The 24,795-nt window shown below is 32.2% G+C and overlaps 1 protein-coding gene across 2 annotated transcripts in view; it reads right to left on the bottom strand.

Moving 5' to 3' along the window:
* The window catches only part of LOC136027876 (N-lysine methyltransferase KMT5A-B-like), a 30,948-nt gene extending 14,506 nt beyond the window's left edge, over positions 1-16,442 (bottom strand). Inside the window, exons 1-5 of one of the 2 annotated variants that reach the window (XM_065705292.1) lie at positions 16,287-16,442; positions 10,397-10,472; positions 7,594-7,733; positions 3,718-4,061; positions 1,190-1,349 (exon numbers count right to left, since the gene is read on the bottom strand). In XM_065705292.1, the coding sequence (XP_065561364.1) occupies positions 1,190-1,349; positions 3,718-4,061; positions 7,594-7,733; positions 10,397-10,472; positions 16,287-16,328 (762 nt within the window). In that variant the 5' untranslated portion in view covers positions 16,329-16,442. The remainder of the gene's footprint in view (positions 1-1,189; positions 1,350-3,717; positions 4,062-7,593; positions 7,734-10,396; positions 10,473-16,286) is intronic. The other variant, XM_065705293.1, reaches the window with a different exon arrangement.
* Positions 16,443-24,795: the final 8,353 nt, after the last annotated feature.

Genomic DNA, 24,795 nt, shown 5'->3' with positions numbered 1-24,795 from the left:
ATATTAGTACCTATTCTATGTTGGTTTGCTTTGATTCTTTATTTAATTTCTGTTCGTTTTCGGTTTCGTTTATACTTCAATAGCAAAATATTTTTGTTCGTTTTAAGCTTGATTTGCATATTCAATTCGCGTTTCATTCGTTTAAAGATTTACTTATTCGTATATATTAGTACCTATTCTATGTTGGTTTGCTTTGATTCTTTATTTAATTTCTGTTCGTTTTCGGTTTCGTTTATACTTCAATAGCAAAATATTTTTGTTCGTTTTAAGCTTGATTTGCATATTCAATTCGCGTTTCATTCGTTTAAAGATTTACTTATTCGTATATATTAGTACCTATTCTATGTTTGTTTGCTTTGATTCTTTATTTGATTTTTGTTCGTTTTAGTTTTCGTTTATACTTCAATAGTAAAATATTTTTGTTCGTTTTAAGCTTGATTTGCTTATTCAATTCGAGTTTCATTTGTTTTAAGATTTACTTATTCGTATATATTAGTACCTATTCTATGTTGGTTTGCTTTGATTCTTTATTTAATTTCTGTTCGTTTTCGGTTTCGTTTATACTTCAATAGCAAAATATTTTTGTTCGTTTTAAGCTTGATTTGCATATTCAATTCGCGTTTCATTCGTTTAAAGATTTACTTATTCGTATATATTAGTACCTATTCTATGTATGTTTGCTTTGATTCTTTATTTAATTTCTATTCGTTTTCGTTTATACTTCAAGAGCAAAATGTTTTTGTTCGTTTTAAGCTTCATTTGCATTCAAACTAAGTTCTACTTGTTTTCAGATTTATTTATTCATTTATATTAGTACCGGCTGTGTGTTTTTTTTATTATGATTGTGTATTTAATCTCTGTTCGTTTTGGGTTTCATTATTTCTTTAATAGTAATTTCTGGTCATTTTGAGTATGAGTTATAGTAGCTTTCCATTTCTTCCGATCTTAAGTATAATATGGCCTTTATTTTTCTTTATCGGAAAGTTTGTTTTAATTTATGCATAATAATAGAAAAGCGAAAAATTCCAGATCTTTGGAATTGAAGAAACGATAAATCAAAACGACGACAAAACACAAAAAGAGTTGCAGCAAACATTCGAAAAAGAACGTACGGGATTTTTTTTTTGTGTATCCCAAAAGCCTAAAAATTACTTAAATCTAAATATACTGAAAAGACCACATAACCAACCTTAACGCCATCTTCTTTTCCTGACAGCACTGCCTGTTCCAAATTATATTTTTCAATTTCTGTAATAATATTCTTTGGCTTTCTTTCACTCCGACGAATTGGATAGTACTCGGTAAGTTTGTGGCTCCCAATGGAGTCACCTAATTTTAACCTAAAATTTCTTTACATTAAAATTAATATAAAAAAACTACCAATGTTACAACTGAGACTACTGACAATACATTAACATCAAAGTACTTTGTTGACCCTTATTTGTACCACAGAGAAAAAGAAAGATGCAGTCCAATTTTCATATATAAACACAAGTATGCTTTAATTTCGTTGGTTTATTTTTGTAACGTATTTTCGAATTAGTTAGTCACAGTATGCCTTGATTCTAAAGTGTCAAATCGCGATGCTTCTTCGAACCTGAAATATTGACACGGTTAGGTCATTATCTTAAATATTTCCAGGGAAGATTCCTTCAGGCAAGCCCTAAAAAAGACAAGACCTGTTTCCAAAACCATTCTAATATATCCAATTGATTGATATTATTTTAAGTTGTGCCAGTTCCATGACTTGTTATTAGAAGGTGTTTCATAACAGAAATCCAAAAACTATATGGAACGTATGCTATTAAAGATTTTAGCTGACACCAAAGAAATATCTCATTTTGTGACCCTAATATTATTTTAATTGAACTGGGTAGTGATATATTGCTTTTGTGATAATTATATTTAAATCCCATTATTTCCTTTGTTTTATGGTTGTAAACAAAAATGTATTGATTTGTTATAAATTATTATTATGCTTGAAAAAATGCATTTGATTACAAAGGACGTCTTAAAATCAACTTAACAGACTCAAGCATCACTAGCATAGCTTTCAAAAGAAACCAGATATATTGGGAGTCGGTCAATAATTTTTTTCAGCTTTAGTTAAATTTCCACTAAACCATCAAAATTTCAGCTCAATCAGAGCCTGATTTTTAAACCGCCTTAGCCAATCCTCCCCCGAATCAAAATTCCATAAGCAATGTGAGGAAAAAAATTGTTGCCAGTTAACGAAAAAAGCACAATGAAAAGCAATAAAACTTATTTGTTTACACCCTAAGATACAAATAACACCTGTTCCCTCAAACACCCCCTGAGACACCTCTTCTTAGCCTCATTAGACTTTCCCCCAACTCATAACTCCAAACACAATACGAGAAACAAAGAAAACACTGATTAAAGAGAAAAAGCAAAGTGAATCTCCTAGTTAGAAACTATCGGGGTCATACATCCACCACCCACCGAAAATGTGAAAACGATATAGCAGGACTGTTTATAGCCTAATTATAAATAATAAAACAGCAATTAATTTTTCCTATGTGGTGTCTTTCTACTATTAAAATTCCAGCTCAATCAGAGCCTCTTTTTGGCTTCCTCAGCCCCTCTCCCCAAACCAACTCTTAATACCATAAACAATATAAGAAAACAAATGAAGGGTGATGTTGATTAACTGAAAAAGCAAAACGAAATACAACACAACTTCTTTGTTTCCCTCTTCAAACACAAATAAACACAATAACATAATCAAATGATATGAGTACAAAATGGTGCATTCACGTTCTTCTGAAATAAGTAAGTATTATATCATATAAATATAAAATAACCAATTAGGTATTGAAAATAAAATCAGTAAGTAAATTTAAATAAAGACATTAAAAATTTTAAATCCCCTCTGTAATATATCTTAAAAAAAAATCATGGGGTAGATAAAACTTGGAATAAGATCTTTCAATGCAATAGTTATAAATAACTTTTTTATTAATAATTGTTTTTATATTTTAAATGCATCGACAAACTCTCCAACAAGACAGTTTATGTATGTGCCTGTCATAGATACACATAGAGGTATGCATGATACTGCAGCTTATAATTGCTGCAGATGCTAGATGACACTGTCTCAGGACATATTAGATGGTAGCACTGTTTCAATAAATAAAAAAAAAAATCAATTTCGTCCCAAGCCTTTTGGTTAACAATGATTGACAATTTATTAAAAAAAAAAAAAAATTAAAAGCGACAAAACGCTGCAATATATCAAAAGAGTATGGCTGTCAAGGCAAGCTAAACTGTTAGGCCGTCAACTATTGCGACTAAGAGAACGCAAAGGAGGTTTATGGATACAGTTTAAAAACTCGGCGAAATGACATCACGATTGTTGGCAACGCTGCTCTGCTGCTCACAACACTCCAACCAGTGCCAAATTCGTCTACAAGGGATTCGACGTTTGATCTTAAGGGGTTCTTGATTAACCCAAAGGTGAACTAAACCATCTCTCTCTCTGGACAAACAAACGCAGAATCTCAGCTGCAGAGCGAGAACATCATTAAAACAGACACAATACTGAGTATTAATGGGTACATTGGCCGTAAGGCTGAACAGCAAGGACTAGAGGCGCAAGCAATAGGACGCACAGTTGGACATCAAATGGTTGGGGCACAAGCGAACTAAGTTCGCTTTTCTAGAATCAATATATTAGTTAAGAACAAAAGTGCTTACTTTCTTCGATTTTTACTTTTCACTAGATCCTTCTTTGGTTGAATTTTGAGATTCGATGAACTAGTTGATGGAGTGAGCACCTTCTTCTGCTTCGCTTCCCTTTCTACATCCACCACATAGATCTTGTGAGCTGTGGACGGAGATATAGTTGAGCTATCCTGCGGAGGTCCAACCTTCTTTGGAGATGCAGAGAGCGATCTTTCATTGATGGATACCATCTTCTCATCTAAATGATTCTCATCTTTAGATATAACTTCCACCTTAGCATCTTTAGAGGGAAAGCATTTTGCAGACAATGTTAATTTGCCTCGGGTTTGCTGAGATCCTTTAACATTCGTAAAAATCTACAAAATAAGCAACATTACATAATTTTTTAGACCTAATTGGACAAGCATGACAAAGAGAAATATAAAAGAAACAAATAGATTAGGCAAATATAGGTCAAAAATGATATTTCAAAAAAAGGTAGACAATATTTTGAAATACCAAGAAATTCCGATATGACAAGCAAAGAATGAAGCTGTAATATCTTCAAGAGTATTTTGTGAGGTGAAAGAGACTCAGGGAGAATCTGCTGTTTTTAAGGTGGGCTTAAAAAGAAAAAGATTCTAATGTGGGTTATTGAATTATCTGGATGACTGTTTGCCTTTCGGAGAAAGAAGAGAATATATTTGGAAGGTTAGAAGAAGAAAAGAAGAAAGAGAAATATAGAAGGAAAGTTAGAAAGCAGAAAGCACTTTTACATCTTCAAAGTCAAGATGTCTGAATGAGAGTATTTTTCACCTGAAGAGAAATTTTAAAGATAACATATGACCAACAAGCGTAACTGGGTTTTTGTTTTTGGGTACTACAATACATATTTTTAATTAATGATTAGCTTAAACTTGAAGCCAATTCCAGAACACCATTATAGTAAATTCATTATATTCGTCAACAGAAAATACTAAAATACTAAAAAAATACAACAAATCGGAAATATATTGGTATTTATTTCTTGTATTTATTATATTTATTGATATTTACTATAGTTAGACTTTTTAATGTTCATTACATTTATATGCATTTTGATATCTTCTATTTTATCTTTGATTTATTTAAAAACAGCAACTCTAATTTATAAGATTTGAGTTTTTTTCGTCTTTCTCTTTTTTTCTGCAAAAGGTTTATATTTCTTATTATCGTTTTATGTTATCTTTTAGTATTTATTTACTCTTTAACCCGTTTTTCTCTCTTTCTCTTCTTCTCGTTAATGACGGCTCCCGGATGCGAAGCAAAAACCTTTAGATTTTTATTTAAAAATAACATAAAAAAAATATAGAAAACATAAAAAAATAGAAATATTTCTATTGAGAGAAACACAACAATATTGAAAGAGGTGTTTCCTAATCTCGAAGAAGATATTAAATAAAAGTTTCAAATTCTAGCTATTACCTCTAAGGGCCCTGGAGTTAGCGTATTCATGAATGTTTGTCCCCTATATTAAAAAAAATATAATATTGACATCTTTTTTGTTAGTGCAACGGTTTTAACAAGTAATGGCCCGACAGGTAGCCTGTACATACAGAGATATTATCAAGCTTTCTATATTCATCTATTGAATTTCTTGAGCACGAATTTAGAAATCGCTATCACTGCATTCAGATATCATAAAAATTTTCAGGGTAGTTTTAAGCCTGCTGCAACGACCTATAAAAAAAAAACCCGATCCGGGTACTGAAGAATCCACCCTAGTCTTATCATAACGTTGGCAACGCTAGTTCTTTATTTTTCTTAACGCAGTTAAGTAGTTTTACACTTAGTGAGTGCCAAGTTTGAAAAAAAACGAACGCGTGTGAAAAATAAGCGGAAAATTAGCAAAAAGAACACATTATCATGGAATTCTAGAAGTAAAACATTTCTGTTTGCTTCAGCGAAAGACAAACACTGTCATAAATCTAAGCTATGCATTAATATGGATACTATCAACAATATTAAAAATTAAAACTTCGAATTATTAGTTAATTGGATTACCTACAAAAACATCTGATAGGAACACTAATTAAGGCTATTCTATTCCATTTTATATATCCCTTTAGTTGACAACTGACAGATCAATAGAATCCTTGCTTTCTTCTGTTTAAAAATACTACTTTTATTAACGCTATTCTCCCTGGTTGAAAGCTAATGCTATTTCCTATTGCATTGAAATGCGTAACGAGATTTCCTCCTTTTTCATTGGCTTAATTGCTCCTTGAGGGGCGTGCCAGAATATCTAAAGACTGTTGACTTAAGCTGACCGGCCAACTTAAGCCAATGAGAAATATGCAAATCTTGGATATTAAAAATTATTGCTAAAAATCATTTGTTATAACTACAAACTTAAGAATCTTTGGGATTATTTATCGGTATAAGATCTACAAAACGACACAAACGTCAAAGCTGTATGATTAGTAAAGTAAAAATAGTAAATAGCAATGCATAAATAGTAAAGGAAGCATATCTTACATGAACCCCCTCCCCTGAAATGTTTGTCCGACTCGTAAAAACATAGTAACAAAAGCATAAGAACATACTTTGATGCGCTTTTAAAGTTTTTTTGCACCTCTTCCTCCCAACAATAATACTAGATATGGCCTTGCAAGGACATCACAACAAAAATATTGTTGCCCGCCTGGACAAATATTAAGTCTACTTACATCTGAAAACCTTCATTTTCTAAAATTTTATTTTGGTTGTGTAATTTTTTAAGAGATAAAATAAAGCCTGATAAAAAAAGGAGGTTTGTATCAAACACATTCATTTACAAAAGTTTTACCCCACCAATTATGGAACATCTCCAATTTTTATGGAATTATAAAGAAGGCCATGAAATATTTCATAATTATAGTTTACGAAATTCAATAAAATAATAATTATCAAGCCACTATATAAAATATATATAAATAGTGGCGCAACACACACAACCACAAAAAAAAAACTACCAGAAACACGTTATTCAGTCTTACCAGTCTCCTGTCAGTGGTACTAACTCATGAAAATGTAGGAGGGTAGAGGCAAATGTATCTTTTTTAGGACTAAATGAGGCTATTTTACGCTTTTTTCAATGAAAATACAAAAAAAAATCTAAGTCTAGACGTCATCCCCCAGTCAACTCTGTATTTAAGCTTTAAATGAAGTTGGGTTTGAAGAGATTTCAATTTCTTACAAAAAGTAACAATTTTTTACTACATTAAGCAGAACTGAGGCAAAATTTGTATTTTTTTTGAGTGGAGAGACATGCGGGAACTTAATGAACCTTGAGATTTTAGGCCTCTCTTTCATATGCACCAGGACACAGATATGCATAGATAAAACGAAAGAGACTCAAAGACACCCCCCTCCCCCAAGAAACATACCGAAAACTTCAACTCGCATACAGAAGACCAAAAAAGATACAGTTACCAATCTACGACTTTAGATTACATTTTTTTATTTCCTCTAGAGTTAAATACAGCCAATTATATGGTAGGAAGAATTGTACAGAATTACGAAAAAAACAGATTCCTGAGATTTTTTAGGAAGAGACAGAGGGGGGGGGGTATAATGAAAACGATCCAAAATACCTTATCATCTGAATACAAATCTGACACAGAGACATAGACTTAAATGGACACTTCTGTTAGAGGCTCATCTATGGCTGGTTGGCGCTGAAAATGGGAAAAGAGAAATTTTATGGCAAAATTTTTCAAAGGGATAACCTTTGGACGAACAGCAGCAACCCCCCCCCCCCCATTTTCCCTGTAGATAGGTTAATACGAAGCTTGCTGTATTTCAGGTCTCTTTGAATAATTGAATCCAGCACTAGCCATTACACAATAGAATTCCATAACACACAAAAAATGCATTAAATTTACTAACCTGATTTAAGACGGTTTGCTTTAAATTTTGATCATTTAATTTAGGTTTTGCTTGCTGAGTTTTTCCAGTCTGTGTTAGGGGTTTGATTCTAGCTTTCTCTTCTAGGTCATTGCAACAGCCAAACTTGCATGTCAGGTTACCTAGAAGAAAGACATAGGAAACGAAAATCAACAAGAAAAAAATTCCCAGCTTCAAATGTCTATATTTATCAAATTCTAAACGTCTGGATTTTTTCTGATCAGTTTTGTTTTCAGAACAGGGGAATATGTCACCTAGAACATTACTTGTTCTTGAAACGATACTCATCTTTTACCTCACATCCCGTAACGACTAGAGTGTCATGTACCAAAAACAAAAAATGCATGTCTTTAGAACAGTTTTTTTTTATTTCCATCACAATTAAAAAAAAAATAAAAAAAAAAAAAAAAAAAAAAAAAAAAAAAAAAAAAAAAAAAAAAAAAATGACGCCTGCTTCCCTACCAGCTCAAGGACACTACTGTCTCGTATATATGGTATGATAAACTGTGACAAACAACACAGAAAAGCTTAAATTGGCAAAAAACTCAAAGCTAAAAAAAATTGTAAAAAGGTAACAAGTCAAATTTGCTAATTACTGCAAAGCACCTGTTATCAACATACCACCTTTTCACTAGTACTTTTATTAACAGATTACATAGCACAGAGAGATGGTTTTTCTTAATGGCACTTCTTGGAGAAAATCTAAAGTTTTAATAGTTTTTGGTAGGTTATTGGTAGATGGGTAACTCAAGCTATCTACTTTGACACGACTAGAAGCAGGATGGCAATAAATTCTATAGTTGAATATTTTCAAAACCTCAGATAAAAGTCCATTGTAAAAACTATAATGGTATATACTGCTTTGGGTATCATACACCCAGATTCTACACCAATTGACTACCAGTTATTGCCTTACATAAATATTGTTGATGCTATGCCTAAAGGTCATATCCAATATTTTTACATTTCTGAGGTAATTGCCAAAGCCCATTTCCCTAGCTGTACTCAAAGAGATGATCAGCAGGATAATGTAGATCAGGAATATCAAAGTATGATTGAACAAGCATTGCCCAGTTGATCCTCCCTTTGAATTCAGCTCACCAAACAGCTCTTGGCATTGGCAATTGGCTCTTGGCCTTGTGGCAGCTTTGGCACTTCAATAGCAATGTAATAATTCTAAGAGGCAAAATAATCTGCAACTGAAATTAATCAGCTCTTACACTATTATTGAAAAAACTGCTTGTTCTTTTTTTTAGTTTTTCAGTAGAGAGAGTGTGGTTAAACAAAGAAATAGCATTTTAAGGCGGGGCCAAAGTTCTTCAAATGTTTTGTGTCTAGCTATGTCAGACTCGTAAGTCTTAATGGCAATCAGCATCAAGCTGAATACTGCTGATGCTTTTTAGACTGAGAGATGCTGAAGTCAAAGTGATAAGAGAAGAATGGTAGGGATTTAGAAAGGGTAGAGGACACATTGACCAAATTTTCACTCTTCAGTTAATAATAAAGAAGTGCCTGAGTTATCAAACACTTTGGTCCTTAATATTATAGATTATGAACAAGCGTTCAATTCTGTTGATGGAAGAGCTTTAGCAGAGGTCTAATCCTTGTATGGTATACCAGACAAATACATTAAAATGATTAGTGCTATGTATGAGAATAACACTGCTGCAGTTAAGGTAGAAAATAAGGTTAGCAGCTGGTTTCGTATTAAATAAGGAGTTAAGCAGGGCTGTGTTCTATCCTCCTTTACATGGATCATTTTGATGGATTTTGTCTTAAGTAACACAGGAAAGGCAATGTGAGAACACTGAATCAAATGGGAGGGAAAAGCTTTGGTGGACTTAGATTATGCTGATGATTTAAGCATCCTAGATAAAAGTGTGAGCAAAATAAATAAACTTTTAGAGGCTTTGCGAGTTCAGGGTGCTAGAATTGCTTTGAATATTAATGTTAAGAAGACTAAGTCACTAAGGCTAGGAATGACTGAAGATGAAAAGGTGACGTTGGGTAACGAAACAGTTGATTTAAGGGAAATGGGAACTTCTAGGAGGGTGTAAAAAGCGAGGCTTTGAATAGATTGGGACGAAGAGGAGCGTGCGTAGCTGTGTTGGCCTTAGGCGGATTGGTGCTGTGGTGAGTTGCTAGTAGTAGCAGTTGCTGAATATGTGTTCTAGGATGTTCCATGACAGTTCACAAAGCATCACAGAGATCTCCATTTGTAACTGCATTTGTTTAAGCTGGTGAAAATATAGGCTACAAAAACAAGGATGATTATGGCAATTTTACCGAGTGGTTCCATTTGAAAGAGCCAAACTGAAAGAACATTATACAGAGAAACAGATTAAGAGAGTGGCTATAAAATGTATCCCAAAAAAGAAATATTCAAACATGTCAAAAAATTAATATTAATTAATTATCAAAGTGCACTAAAAAGAAACAATTATCCTTATCAAGAAGCTTAAGATGATAGTAAGATCTCAATAAAACCATTGGTATAGAAACAGAAGCTAATTTCTAGACAACACTTGTACAGCCCTTACTTTTATCTCTGAATGTATCTAAGCAGTAAGTGAACATAAACAATTATCATTTCTTCTGTTACTTTATTTACCCTTTCTTCTGCTACATATATCTCTTAACTTATCTAAGCAGTAAGTGAACATAAACAATTATCATTTCTTCTGTTACTTTATTTACCTTTTCTTCTATTTATCTTTTCTTACCATTTCTTCTGTTACTTATATCTCTGAAGTTATCTAAGCAGTAAGTGAACATAAACAATTACCATTTCTTTTGTTACTTCGACTTCTTAAAGATCTACCTTCACTACAGACTGTTCCATTTAAGACCCCATTTGTAAGCTGGAAAATGGAAAGACAATTATATCAACAAACTGTGCTACTATAAAAACTGACCTAAGCTAGGCCAGAGTAAACTAAGAAAATAATTTTGAACTCAGTTTCAGAGGCATCAAAAAGCAGTATGAGAAGCAACATATTTTCATCCCATTCCACTTTGAAAAGAAAGGATGGTTGTAGAAGCTTGAAAAAGGGCTCATTTTATTGGAAATTCAAAGTTCTAATGCCTTTTTGAAGAGTCAATAATTATTGAAAAGTAACTAGCTTCCCTGCTGTATAACTTCTCTAACCAGCCTGTATAACTTCTCATATTGACAAATAAAATCGATTGAAAAAAGAAAATAATTAAATTAGGGACATAGTGTAAGGCTACATCTAGCCCATTACACCAAGTTTAGTGTGCAATTATGATGACATTGATGTCAATCTTATTAAATTAACACTGACTAATTTTATGCATTTTGAAGCCCTTTCTCACCTATTGAAACCGATGTTAAAAACACCCTTGGCCTAACATATTATATCTTCACTGCATCCACCATCTTTACTAATATTACTAAGAGGGTAAGTGAAGCTATCCGCTTGATCAATCTTTTTGCTTGTCCCAAACTCACCATGATTCCTAATCTAAGTGACTTTCTATTATTTACATTAATTTTTAGACATATTCTTGAATGTACACCCAAAACCTCCAAAATTCATTCACTTTGCCAAAAATTTTATCCAGGACAATCAATCATCTGTACTGTATATTTTTATACAGTAAATAAACAAGTTTTTTTTACATAAACGAAATAGTTTAAGTTCAGGAAAATCATTCTTTTTCAAAAATTCTATTCACAGTCTTTCTTCAGTAATTTACCTCTAAAAGTAGGTAAAGCCTCTAAGAGCAGGTTGTGTCTAAAATGTAAATAAGTGACATTTTAAAGCAGTTTTCAAAATTTAACCATTTCCTATTGGTAAATAATAGTTAACAAGGCGTTTACAGGCTCAAAATAGAATTCTTAAAGGAAACAATTAGGGTCTAAACATCCTATAATGATTTAGTCTAGCAAAAATGTGGTTTGACCTCAAACAAATTGCTATACAAACGGTTCTTTCACTATCCAACTAAGAATTATGCACTGATTCCAAATCTAAAACGTTTACTCCTCTAGCTCTTTCACAACTTTGAGTTTTTGAAGGTTGAATTTAAGTTTGAGGCAAAAATATCGATTGAGTAAATACCAGTAAATGTGATTAGATATGCCATTTCTATGATCTTTTTTTGCTGAAGAACATGAAACTAAATGTTTAAAATCAAAAATATTGTTTGTGACTTAAAGCTTAGAGCCAAGCTGGAGAGACCCTCCAACAGATTGACTCTAGTTTGGCATTGTGGAGTGACATGAGAGGTGTAGCATAAGTGGGAGATGGTAACGTCAGCAATGAACAGGTGGAAATTAATGCCAGGTTTTTCTTCTCACTCAATTGGACTATCTGTCTTGGCTTTTTCCACAATTAGCCATGACTTGATGCCCACAACTATTCCATTTTAATTCAATAATCAACAAAGAGAGAGAGAGAGAGAGAGAGAGAGAGAGAGAGAGAGAGAGAGAGAGAGAGAGAGAGAGAGAGAGAGAGAGAGAGTAGAGAGAGAGAGAGAGAGAGGGGGGAGAGAGAGAGAGAGGGGGAGAGAGAGAGGGAGAGAGAACGAGAGAGAGAGAGAGAGAGAGAGAGAGAGAGAGAGAGAGAGAGGGAGAGAGAGAGAGAGAGAGAGTAGACCCATTAAGTGTCATAGGACTTTGCATACAAGTGATGGTTGAAAGATACAAAGAACAAAAGCATCTGTTCACCAGTGTAGACACGGAGGTCCCAGTTGCCTGTTCTTTCTGCCACAATTGACAACATCAGCAAATAAACAGCATTCATATAAATATCAATCCAGAGTTTCAAAGTTTATGACAGTGATGCTTTGAAGGACTCAAGCTTGCTTGCAAATGCGTTAATGGACAGCTCTAGCTCCTTAACTTCAGTGCATCCTTCTTAGACACCAATAAATGCTGAGTGAAAAACTTGAAGCTTGTCTGAAATGCTGCAAAGATTGGCCTGATGAAGTACCATCTGATCAAGTTGGGCCAAATTTATGCTACTAGTAAGGTATTCAGGGCCCAATCAACAATGATATGAGTTTTGATTGCCAAAGAATATGGTTTTCTGGAGAGAATCTGATGAATGGCATTTGGTGTATATATCAGTTCCAAAATTTCCTGCAAACCAGAAGCTTGCATCAGATGTCCAAGGGCAGCTAAGAAGCTAATTCTAGCATGAAACTGTTGCAAGAGTAAAACTATGCATTTCAAAGGACTTCTTTTGAAATGATGGGTTTTGACAATCAGTTTTGCAATTGATTTGTTCCATCAGGTGATTTGAACTCTTCATCTGGGACTCATTTTACTTGACTAAGAATTGTAAGTGCTGGTCAATGGCCCTTTTTGTGTAATTTGTGTAAGAATTTTGGCATGACTAGTGAAAACAATCCTATTTCTATTTCTATCTATGTGAATAGATAGAAACTTTAGATACTCCAATAGATTATCTGACCCATGGAAACATGTTGCAAAAATAAGGTTGATTACCTTAATTTTGTATGGCTATATTTGGGACAATCAAAAAATAACTTCTAAGATAAGGGAAGATTAGGAGGTGGCCATGTTTCAAAGCCATTGTTAACCCCTGTCACTTCTGGGGATTGCAATATCCTAAATTAATCTTTTAGGACAATATCTGGGACAATAAGGAGGGAGTGGGAGAGATTTATTGTCAGAAAAACAGCTATGATATTTAGAAAAAGTATTAAACAATAAACCTAATAAAACCAATGCTATTTTCATCCTTTTTTGTAAGCTCAGAAGCACAGTTGGTTAGCTTTCTACAGTTGATTTCCATTATTCATGACTAGCAGAAAGCTACCAGACCACTTTTATAGAGAGTTTTGGTGAAGAGTATTATTACAAGTTAAATTTACCAATTAAATATATTAAAATCTAGAATCATGTGTGTGCAAATTGTCTACTACTTGCAAAATTGGCAGGACATTTTTCAAAATAAATTATAAAAATTTCAAAATAGACTACAGATTTGCTCACTAGGTGGTATTTTGGGGGATGAATTGGTACATTTTCTTTATAGATGCAATGATTTATCAAATCTAAGGGGAAATTTTGTTTGATAGTGGAAATGATGAGCTGCTACAGGGAATTCTTAAATCAACAACTAAAAGATATATAGTAGAAACTGGCAATTTTATTTTATAATCCTTAAAGGCATGAAAATAGGAAGTTTTGGTGTAAATGTATGGCCATTTGACTACATATGGAGACATGTTAAGAAAACAATTCCTACTTCTTAATATGCAAAATAATCCTAGTTAATATATTTTCCAAGGGGAGAACCTTTATCTTCACTTCTTTCCTTGTTTTTCCACTTTTCTAAGAAATTAATGAATTTCTTACAACCCATATATTAACATGGTATATACCTCTATTCCATTAATGTGCAAATATATATCCAGAATTGCGTTCTGAACCAAAATATAACCTTCATTTGCATCACAAATGAAATTTACCCCACACCCATGATGTGCAAATATATACCCTGATTTGGATATATTTAGGGGTAGGGCTAAAGTTCATTTGTGATGCAAAAAAAGGTTATATGTAGGTTCAGAATGCAATCCTGGGTATATATTTGCACATTAGGGGGGTGAAGGCACATGATCTGTCAATATATAAATTCTAAGAAATTCACACATTTCTTAGAAAAAAATATGGAAAAACAAGGAAAGGAGTGAAGAAAAAGGCTCTCCCCCTGGAAAATATATTAACTAGGATTATTTTGCATATTATGAAGTAGGAATTGTTTTTTTTAACACGTCTCCAAATGTAGTGGAATGGCCATACATTTACACAGAAGATTTTATTCATTTATATGTGCCTAGCTATTTATCATGCTTACTTCTATAAGATTTTGTTATAAGTTTATTGCAAAATATAGGCTATTATATTGGATTATTGTGCATATTATAAAGTAAGAGTTGTTTTCTTGACAAGTATCCTTATACAGTGGACTATTCATACATCTAAACCAAAATTAATTGAAATTAAGAATTGTTGATACAAATACTAGCCTGTTAGAATTTGTTTTAGGCTGCAATGTGGATTACAATAGAAGGAAACATAATAATCCTATTAGTAGAAACATATTTCTGATTATAGGCCTAGTGTAGGCTAGGCATTTGATTGTTTTCTTTTAGTTTTTCATATAGCCTATTCCTAAGCAGAGCTGTTCCTAGGGTTGCCACCCCCACCCTACCAGCTCATATATGTAAAAAAAAACTCAGGCAAAAATTTGATAAAAGTGGACAGTCCCCCAGCACTGGCATCCCTCTGCAGCACATAGAAGGCTGACATAGTTGCCTCCTCCCCCTTGAACAGCTTTGTTCCTGGGACAATATTTATTAGGACATATTTGAGAAGAATGTAAAATAAAGGATCTAATAATAATATCCTTATTATAATGTGGTAAAATTCTAGTTTAACAACTTCTTGCCATCTTGAAAAGGGGTTAGGTTAGCAAAATGAAACTTTCAGGGATGGGTTTACAGGCTAAAGTATGTCCCAGGAAGGTATTTTGAAGTTCCTACCTCTACTCCCTCTCCCTCTAGAGGGTCCTGACCTTTGATGACCTTTAAAAATATGTTTGTTATAAAAGTGAAACCTAGAAAAAAGATCTTGGTCAATGTTCCTATTACCTGAAAAATTTTTTAGGGTCATGAAACTATTGTTAATAGATGCATTTTGACTTTTGGAACATCTTTTCTCTCTTGCAAAACTACTGAAAACTCACTGTTATAGTTATTCCAGCCCAAACATCCTGTATTTACACATATAGAATTGCAATAATTTCCATTTTTGTTCATTGGATATTTGAAATTGTGAATCTGTATTAGTTTAGAAACAAATTTGGGCTATATATTTGCATATTGGGGGGTGAAGGTAAAGCATAGAATATATTAAATACGTAAACTAACCATTGCTATATGTAAAATATGTTATGTTCCCCCCCCTTAATGTGCAAATACATAATAACTCAATAATGGTGAGTTTGTGGTAATTTTACAAGAGAGAAAAGATGTTCCAAAAGTCAAAATGTATCTATTAACAATAGTTTCAAGACCCTAAACAATTGTTCAGGTAATAGGAACATTGACCTAGATATTCTGCTTGAATTAAGTATAACAAAATTGTTTCCAGCTTCACAACTTTGCTCAATCCCAATTTATAAGGATTTAAAGATATGCAAATACATTTCCTAAAATTTAGAAAAAATGGTATGGCTCAGAATTCTACTCAAATAACAGGAGTTGCATTCAGAACTTAAGGCAGAGAAAAAGCAACTGATAACTGAAAATTAAGGTAGAATGTCATGTATGATTATGTCAATGTCATTTGTTTATATATACACCTGTCATGTAAGTGAATTTCAGGGCCCTTTAGAGGAAGAAGAAGTGGAGGTGGGTACATCAAAATACCTTCCCAGGATAAACCAAATGCCTGTAGACCCATCCCTGAAAGTTTCATTTTGCAAACTTAACCACTTTCAGAGATAGAAAGAAGTCAGTAAACTAGAATTTTACCTAATGTGCTAGGCTATATGTAAAATAATTATATTAAAAATAATATATTACATGTAACATATATTATTCCTTGAGAAGTGACCAACAACTAAACCAATACCAAAACATAAGATCATACTTCACCATAGTTTTCCCTTTACCTTGTGTCCTTCTAATTGAACTGTACATAGATTAGCAAGCATTGTTAAAGCTTTCTAAAGGTGCGCCATTTTATTTAAATTTAAAGGGAAGGGAATTTAAATTGGATTTAACTAATTAGCATCGCCTTCATCTTTTCATATTTAATAAGTATGAGCTTACGTTTAGAGAGCGCTGTGGTACTTACATCGATAACAATTGTTTCAGCCACTAAAAATTCACTGTCATATGGAATAGATACATTTCACATACAAGGCTTTGGTTTTACTATTTAGTGAACATTTCCCTTGGATTTAGTACGTTTTTCTTAATCTTTCATTGAAGTTTGTGGTAATTGTGTAATGTGTAACTAGAATTTTACCTAATGTGCTATATGTAAAATAATTATATTAAAAATAATATATTACATGTAGCATATATTAGCCTATGCCTTGAGAAGTGACCAACCACTAAACCAATACCAAAACATAAGATCATATTTCACCATAGTTTTCCCTTTACCTTGTGTCCTTCTAATTGAACTGTACATAGATTAGCAAGCATTGTTAAAGCTTTCTAAAGGTGCGCCATTTTATTTAAATTTAAAGGGAAAGGAATTTAAATTGGATTTAACTAATTAGCATCGGCTTCATCTTTTCATATTTAATAAGTATGAGTTTACGTTTAGAGAGCGCTGTAGTACCTACATCGATAACAATTGTTTCAGCCACAAAAAATTCACTGTCATATGGAATGGATACATTTTACAGACAAGGCTTTGGTTTTACTATTTAGTGAACATTTTCCTTGTATTTAGTGTGTTTTTCTTAAAATTTCATTGAAATTGTTAGAAAAGAAGAATGTACCATTCAATGGGTAAAATATGACAGTTCATATAACTGACTTACCAATAAAGTGAACATACCACTCGATGCCTTTTTTAATGTTCTTTACGAATATTATAATCGCTTCTACTGCAAATTCAAACTTAGCACTTTTTGAACTAACCTATGCTAAACTAACGTTACTAACCTTACTAACCTATTCAAAGCCTCCCTGTTTACACCCTCCCAGGAAGGTCTCATTTCCCTTAAATCTTTCTTTACGACACCCAACCACGGACAACTTGCTTACCGTTTAATCCCAGACGGTTGCCAAAAAGGGCAATCTGTCATCGTCCATCCGTAAGACGTGCTCTTCTTGAGAAACGTGCATCGTTTTGAGCTGTTAGAAATGATGAAATTTTAATTAAAGTATGAGTTATCGCTCGTTTTTGACAAAATAATCTTACGTTTTCTTAGTGCTGTTTTATCGGTCGTTTTCGACAAAATAATGCTACATTTTCTCAGTGCTAAAATTAGTTATAATAAGGTTAGTTTAACATAGTTTAGGTCAAAAAGTACTTAAATTTGAATTTGCAGTGGAAGTAATTATTACATTCGTAGAGAACATAAAAAAAGGCATCGGGTGGTAAGTTCACTTTATTGGTAAGTCAGTTATATGAACTGTCATATATTTACCATTCAATGCATCTTTCAGCGCCTTTTTCCAAATATACTAGCCTCTCTTGTCGTAGATTCTATTCTTGCTCTTTAAAAGGATCTTTAAAATGGCATCTTGCTCCTGATTAGGGTAAATATTTCGCAGTTCATATAACTGGCTTACCAATAAAGTGAACTTACCACTTGATGCCTTTTTTATGTTGTTTACGAATATAATAGTTGCTTTTGTCGCAAATTCAAATTTAAGCTGTTTTTGACCTAATCTAACCTAACTAATCCAACCTAACCTAACTATAAATGATTTTGGCACTGAGAAAACGTAGTATTGTTTTGTCAAAACGGCCGATAGAAAACGTAGTATTATTTTGTAGAAAACGACCGAGAATGCATACTTTAATTGAAAATTCGTCATTTTTAAGAGCTCAAGAAGTGCTTAAATTTGAATTTGAGATAGAAGCGATTATTATGTTCGTAAAGAACGTAAAAAAAGACATCGAGTGGTATGTTCACTTTATTGGTAAGTCAATTATATGAACTGCGAAAAATTTTCCGTAATTAGTTTTTGGACTAGATGATACATCATACTATTTGACAATTATTTCGACTTTTTCTCCATACACCTTTTTTTCTGTTATTACAAATTCCGTTGCATGAAATGAAAAGTAATAATTTTTGTTTATTTTAATTTTAAATTTGCTCTTCACGTCCATCAGAAAAACCTTACTTTTTTTTTAAATTTTGTTTTCGATTATTCAATCCAAGAGGTACTAGAAATTAGATCAGCAGAAAAAATGAATCGATTTATGGGACATTACTCTTTTACACGGCTTAACAATATCATGTATGACTGAGCGAGGATTATCTTATGCTTGAAATTTGGCTACCCTTAGATTACGATTCCATAGGCAAATCGTTCCGAAGACAGGCAAGGGATTTGCTATAAATAATATTGCTGGACAAAATCCAGCAACAGTTGTGTCAGGATTAAAAATTGTTGAAAGAGTTTTTTCCAACATGCAAATAGGAAGCTAAACTATGGTTTCTTATAGACAAAAACCGAAAAGATATGATTCTTTCATAAAAAAGACTATGTCAATATAAAACGATCAGGAGTGAATGAAAAAAAAAACCTTTTCCACAGAACAAGTTTTTCAAAGAGAGCAAAATCATTAAAAAAAATTCCTTTTAAATGTTTTCACTTTTAATTACTTAAATAAATGAATTTTTTTAAGAATTTAATAAATAAATATTTGTATATGCTTATTAAACTGGCAATCCACGGTCATTTGTTTTGTTTTTTCAATAAAGCGTAAATTATATTCTAGTCTTCAGAAGCCTCAAACCACTTAAAATACTCTCACCAGGACAAACTATTTGGATATTCACTGGGGGCTGTTTGAAAATATTGCTTGAGAAAAATACAGCCATGAAGCGGCATTTCACGAATATGAATTTAGAAGATCGAACTAATGGTTAATAATAAGGTCCTAAAACCACTTCAGAACCCTTTGATGCGCTGCTTTGAGTTTGTGTCTTATGTAATCAGCCTGTTCAACAGTTTTAATTGACTGTCCAGATCAATGCTGGCTAGTTTTCTTGGAAAAGACAAGAAGCACAAGAATTAGTTAGAACCTTTGCAAGTAACTTCATAACCTTGTCCTACATAAGGACCATTTCAAATATACTGAAGATCAACGTAAAAGATCTGTATATTTACCTCTTCATCATGTATACCTGGGACTGGAAGCATGTGGCACCATGGCTTTGCTCAAAAATGATCCATTGGACAAGCCAACCCAACTAGATTTCGTTTACAATGCTGCTCGAGCCCTTTACATTGAAGCAATTGCCCAATGAAAGCTGGGTTCAACTTTGAAGACACTATTTTTAATTTGTTAAAGTGTTGGTGCTGAAATTTGCAGGAGAGCTCGGTTTTAGAACTCTATTAATCAATGTCGATAAATCTAGCATGCCCGGTTGGGATAAACCAAAGAATAATTGACGAAGCCAAGCCATGATTGATAAACCAAGATATACCATTGATATACCAAGCCAATGGTATATTTCAAAATACATACAGTGATTTTCGTAAAGGACCCATGACTCTTAGGGGGTGTTTTCCCCTATTTTCCAAAATAAGGCAAATTTTCTCTGGCTCGTAATTTTTGATGACAAAGACTAAATTTGATGAAACTTATATATTTAAAATCAGCATAAAAATCCAATTCTTTTGATGTATCTTTTAGCATCAAATTTTTTTTAGAGTTTCTTTTACTATTGAGCCGGGTCGCTCCTTACTACAGTTCGTTACCACGAACTGTTTGTTTAATCTATGTCAATAAATCTAGCATGTCCAGTTGGGATAAACCAAAGAATAATTGACGAAGCCAAGCCATGATTGATCTACAAGAAGAGCTATATTTCAAAAACGTGTTACCTATGGAGTATTGAGGATGCATAGAGGACCTGAAGAATGGTGCTGGAGGTGTTTGTTTTCCCCGTCTCAAAATACCGACCCAATGGTTACTAACTTTTCCCTTTAGCCATGTTGGTGCTGAGAGACCATTCAATGAGTTAAAAAACATAAAAATTGTCTATCAAAGCCGCCTGGTGCAGCCAACGACAGCTGGCTTATTTGAGTGTAAAAACGGAATGAAGAGAACTCACTGCGATATAAATGACTTTGTATCCTCAAATACCAATAAGAAAAAATCACACAGTCTAATGTTACCTCAGAAATAGCAGCTATACTGGTGTACCAGCTCTAGTTTTTTTGTAAATTCTATTATAATGTAAATTCTAGTGTAAGGTAATTCTGATGTAAAATCTATTGTAATGTAAATTCTATATTTTGTTAGTTTTTTTGTAAAATTTTGTAAATTGTATTTTTTTTTGTATTTTTCTACTGTAATTTCTATTGTAATGTAAATTCCAAATTTGGTTAATGTAGTTTTAATGTAAATTTTATTGTAATGTAAATTCTATATTTTGTTAATTTTTTTTGTAAGATTTTGTAAATTAAAAGTTTTTTGTATTTTTTTTTGTAAATTCTATTATAATGTAAATTCTAATGCAATGTAATGTAATGTAATTCTAATGTGAATTCTATATCTTTTTTTTTTTTTTGTAAAATTTTGTAAATTATAATTATTTTGTAAATTCTATTCTAATGTAAATTCTAACGTAATGTAATGTAATGTAATTCTGATGTAAAATCTATTGTAATGTAAATTCCATATTTTGTTAGTTTTTTTGTAAAATTTTGTAAATTGTATTTTTTTTTGTATTTTTCTACAGTAATTTCTATTGAAATTTAAATTCCAAATTTGGTTGATTCTTTTTTGTAAAATTTTGTAAATTGTAAATTTTTTCGTATTTTTTTTTTGTAAGTTCGATTATCTAATGTAACGTAATGTAATGTAGTTTTAATGTAAATTCTATTGTGATGTAAATTCTATGTTTTGTTAAATTTTTTTTGTAAGATTTTGTAAATTACAAGTTTTTTGTATTTTTTTTGTAAATTCTATTATAATGTAAATTCTAACGTAATGTAATGTAATGTAATCCTAATTTAAATTCTATTGTAATGTAAATTCTATATTTTGTTAATTTTTTTTGTAAAATTTTGTAAATTACAAGTTTTCTGTATTTTTTTTTTGTAAATTCTATTATAATGTAAATTCTAATGCAATGTAATGTAATGTAATTCTAATGTGAATTCTATATTTTGTTGTTTTTTTTGTAATTTTGTAAATTATAATTATTTTGTAAATTCTATTATAATGTAAATTCTAACATAATGTAATGTAATGTAATTCTAATGTAAATTCTATTGTAATGTAAATTCCATATTTTTTTTTATAAATTGTAAATTTTTTTGTATTTTGTTTGTAAATTCTAGTATAATGTAAATTCTAATGTAATGTAATTTTAATGTAAATTCTATTGTAACGTAAATTCTATATTTTGTTAATTTTTTTTTGTAAAATTTTGTAAATTTTAAGTTTTTGTATTTTTTTTGTAAATTGTTTGTATTTTTTTTTGTAATTCACTGATAAATGAAACAAAATATTCATCAGTGCTCTTTCTCAGTTGCAATAATGACGCAGAAAGGAATTTTTTAATGTAGTTTTCCTTGTTGCTCACTTATTTTGTGTTTTCGAGACGTTGCATATCTTTGGTGCAAGCAAGTACCATCTCTTGCTCTGTTCTTCCTCTCTTGAAGCGTTCTGTCACATGGAGCTTAGGAGCAGTTATTACTGTGACAATAATTTAGTTGGAGTGTCCTTTCACATGGGTTTTATCAAGACAGGCCTCTCTCTGTGAGTGGTGACTATACCATTTACTTCATACTAAAGACGAGAGGTTAGGGGGAAGATATTACACTTTGGAATTTTGCTTTTTTTTTCAAGAAGCTGAGTAGTGGGTGTTGGTGACTGATCAAAATATTTACCCTGATTTTCTGATTTCTTCATTAGTAATAATTCGTTTTTAGCTTAGCCATATTCGCAGTCGAGACTATCTCCACGGCTTGACAACTATTTTTAGTTCATATGTTTCCGATAACATGAGTGTTTTAGCGGAAATTTCTGGAATCTAAGTCTGATTGCGAAAATCCTGAAAGTCAGTCTCCATTTGGCATTGTATACAAAAAAGTAACGAAAAAAGTCCATTTCTTAAAATAGAGACAGGCATTCCGTTCCTTTTCTATGTATTGGCAGAAAAAAGAACTTAATATATTTCTCCCCCTCCATCTCTTTTTACAAAAAGTCTCAAATGGAGATAGCTCTAAGTCACGTATGAACGACTACTTTGCTTGGGGATGAAGAAATAAAGGAGCCATTTAACAATGCGGAAAACCGTAGTGTTAAGTGAAAGTTGAAACCCTGCATGCCGAGCATAAGTTTGTCCACGGCTTCGACAAGGAAGTTAGTAACTTCCTTTAAGCAATTAAGTTTTTAGAGTTCCGAATTCGAGAACTAGGAATTACCGTTACCTCAATCAATCAATCTATTTATTCAAGCAATAAATTTACAAAAAAGAAACTTTAACATGACTCCCCCATAAGGCTCTATGGCCAGAAAAGAACAGAAGAGAAACAAAAATGAAACAAATACTAAAAAATTTCAATATAATGCAACCATTTTACATTACAACCATTTTAAGACTCAACACACAAACATACCCAAAAAAAAGACCTAAACATTAAGAAATTTTAAAGATCCTCCCCCCCAAAAAAAATATATACGACAACCCAATAAATTAAATAAAATTCCAAATACATATTTGAAACCAAGCCATAAGAAATATTACACATTATTAAACAAATATTAAACAAAACTCAACACCCCTTACAACAAACATTACTAACCCAGGCTAGGGTCACCTGTCCCCCTCTCCCATCAAAAAAAAAATTATAAGTATAAACATCAAGACATTAAAAACTTCTTTTAGTTCTTTTAATTTTAATTTTCTTTTCTTTTCCTTCTTTAAACTTCTTTAAAATGCTTTTGAAAATACAGAACGAGTGACATTCTTGAGCTGACTCAGGTAGGCTATTCAAAACGATATGACAAGCAATTAATGGATTAAAATCGGACCTTACCGACCGAGTTAACAAAATATTAATTTCCTTGAATTGCGATGCGTAGACCTATCAATGATGAAAGAAGGAGTATGTACGAAGACCTCAATTTGACCTCAATTTGAAAGCACTAAACAAAATTTTAAAGCGAAGCTATTTGTCAGAACTTTCGTTAATATGTTATCTTTTTTGTATTTCCAGGAATTTTATGTTCAAAATATTACAAAAATTAAACTCTCCCCCTGTCAAATATATTTTTTAGTAATTTAGAGCCGCTGATGCAAAATTATCTGCAATAACATGTCTACTGTTTGGTCATCTGCAGGTCTCAAGTGATCCCTAAAAAAATCTTATAGAATGATTTTATTAAATGAATCTTTTCATGTCTTGATTGTCCGTGACGGTTCATGTCTCTAAATGTGCAGATCCCTTGTTTGAAAAGTTTTTTTTTATGTCGTCTTTAAACTAAATTGAGTTTATGTTTTTTCTAGATATGTTTTTGTTTATCTATGTAGATCCTTTCAACATAGTATCTTAGCTTCAAGAATCTGTTGTATAATAGTTAAATGGATTTGCAAAAAGTTTAAGGTTGAATTTAGATTCTCTTTTGGCTTCGAGCTTGATGCAAGCTGCCTGGTGAATAGCCCCTGGTGTAACAAACAAAGATTAAACTTTTGCAAATCAATCTGAATGTCATGTAATATGTCATTAAAGCAATTAAAATACGTTCACAATGTGAATAAAAATTTAATGGGAGGGGGAATTTTTGAATTTCAGATTGGTATTTTTTTCCAATGCAAATGCCACGAAATGGATATTTTCAAAAATACACTATAAAAAAAATGTATTTTTCAAATTACCACCTTTTATTTCCCCCCTGAATTGGCTCAAATGAACAATAGATAGATTATTGATCCTGCCTAATTTAAATTTAAAGGGCCGTAATTAGTAAGCTCAGATATCTTTGAATATATGCTTTGATAAAAATCAATCATCATATGTTAAAGGGGTAGTTGACAAGGTCTTGATTTTTGGCTATTGTATTTAATTGAATAGGACCTTGGATCGCAAATCAGGATACTGACTGTGAATATTTAATTAAAGTTTGCAGAGAGAGTGATTAGTAGGTGGCGCGTGTCAAGCAAGGTGAAACTGTACCAAGCGTTTTTGGGTGTGTACCAAGTGTGTTGTGAATCGTGCCAAGCGTCGGAAAACTGTTCCGAGCATGGTGAAACTATGTGGCAAACATGGCGCACCGATATGCACATCAGGTGGCGGGAATTGATTGCTCCTCGTATCAATCAACATGCAGCATTATTGTCTTTAAGATTTGATAAGAAAATATGGTGTCTCATTATTTTCAGCTCTTGAAAGGTGGTCATGTTGAATTTCCACTAACACTTTTTTTCACTATATGATCAATGTCTTTGGAGTATGAAAGAAGAA

The sequence above is a fragment of the Artemia franciscana genome, chromosome 6 (genome assembly GCF_032884065.1).
Source record: "Artemia franciscana chromosome 6, ASM3288406v1, whole genome shotgun sequence".
Taxonomy (NCBI): domain Eukaryota; kingdom Metazoa; phylum Arthropoda; class Branchiopoda; order Anostraca; family Artemiidae; genus Artemia; species Artemia franciscana.
This window is presented reverse-complemented; position numbering and strand designations above follow the sequence as displayed.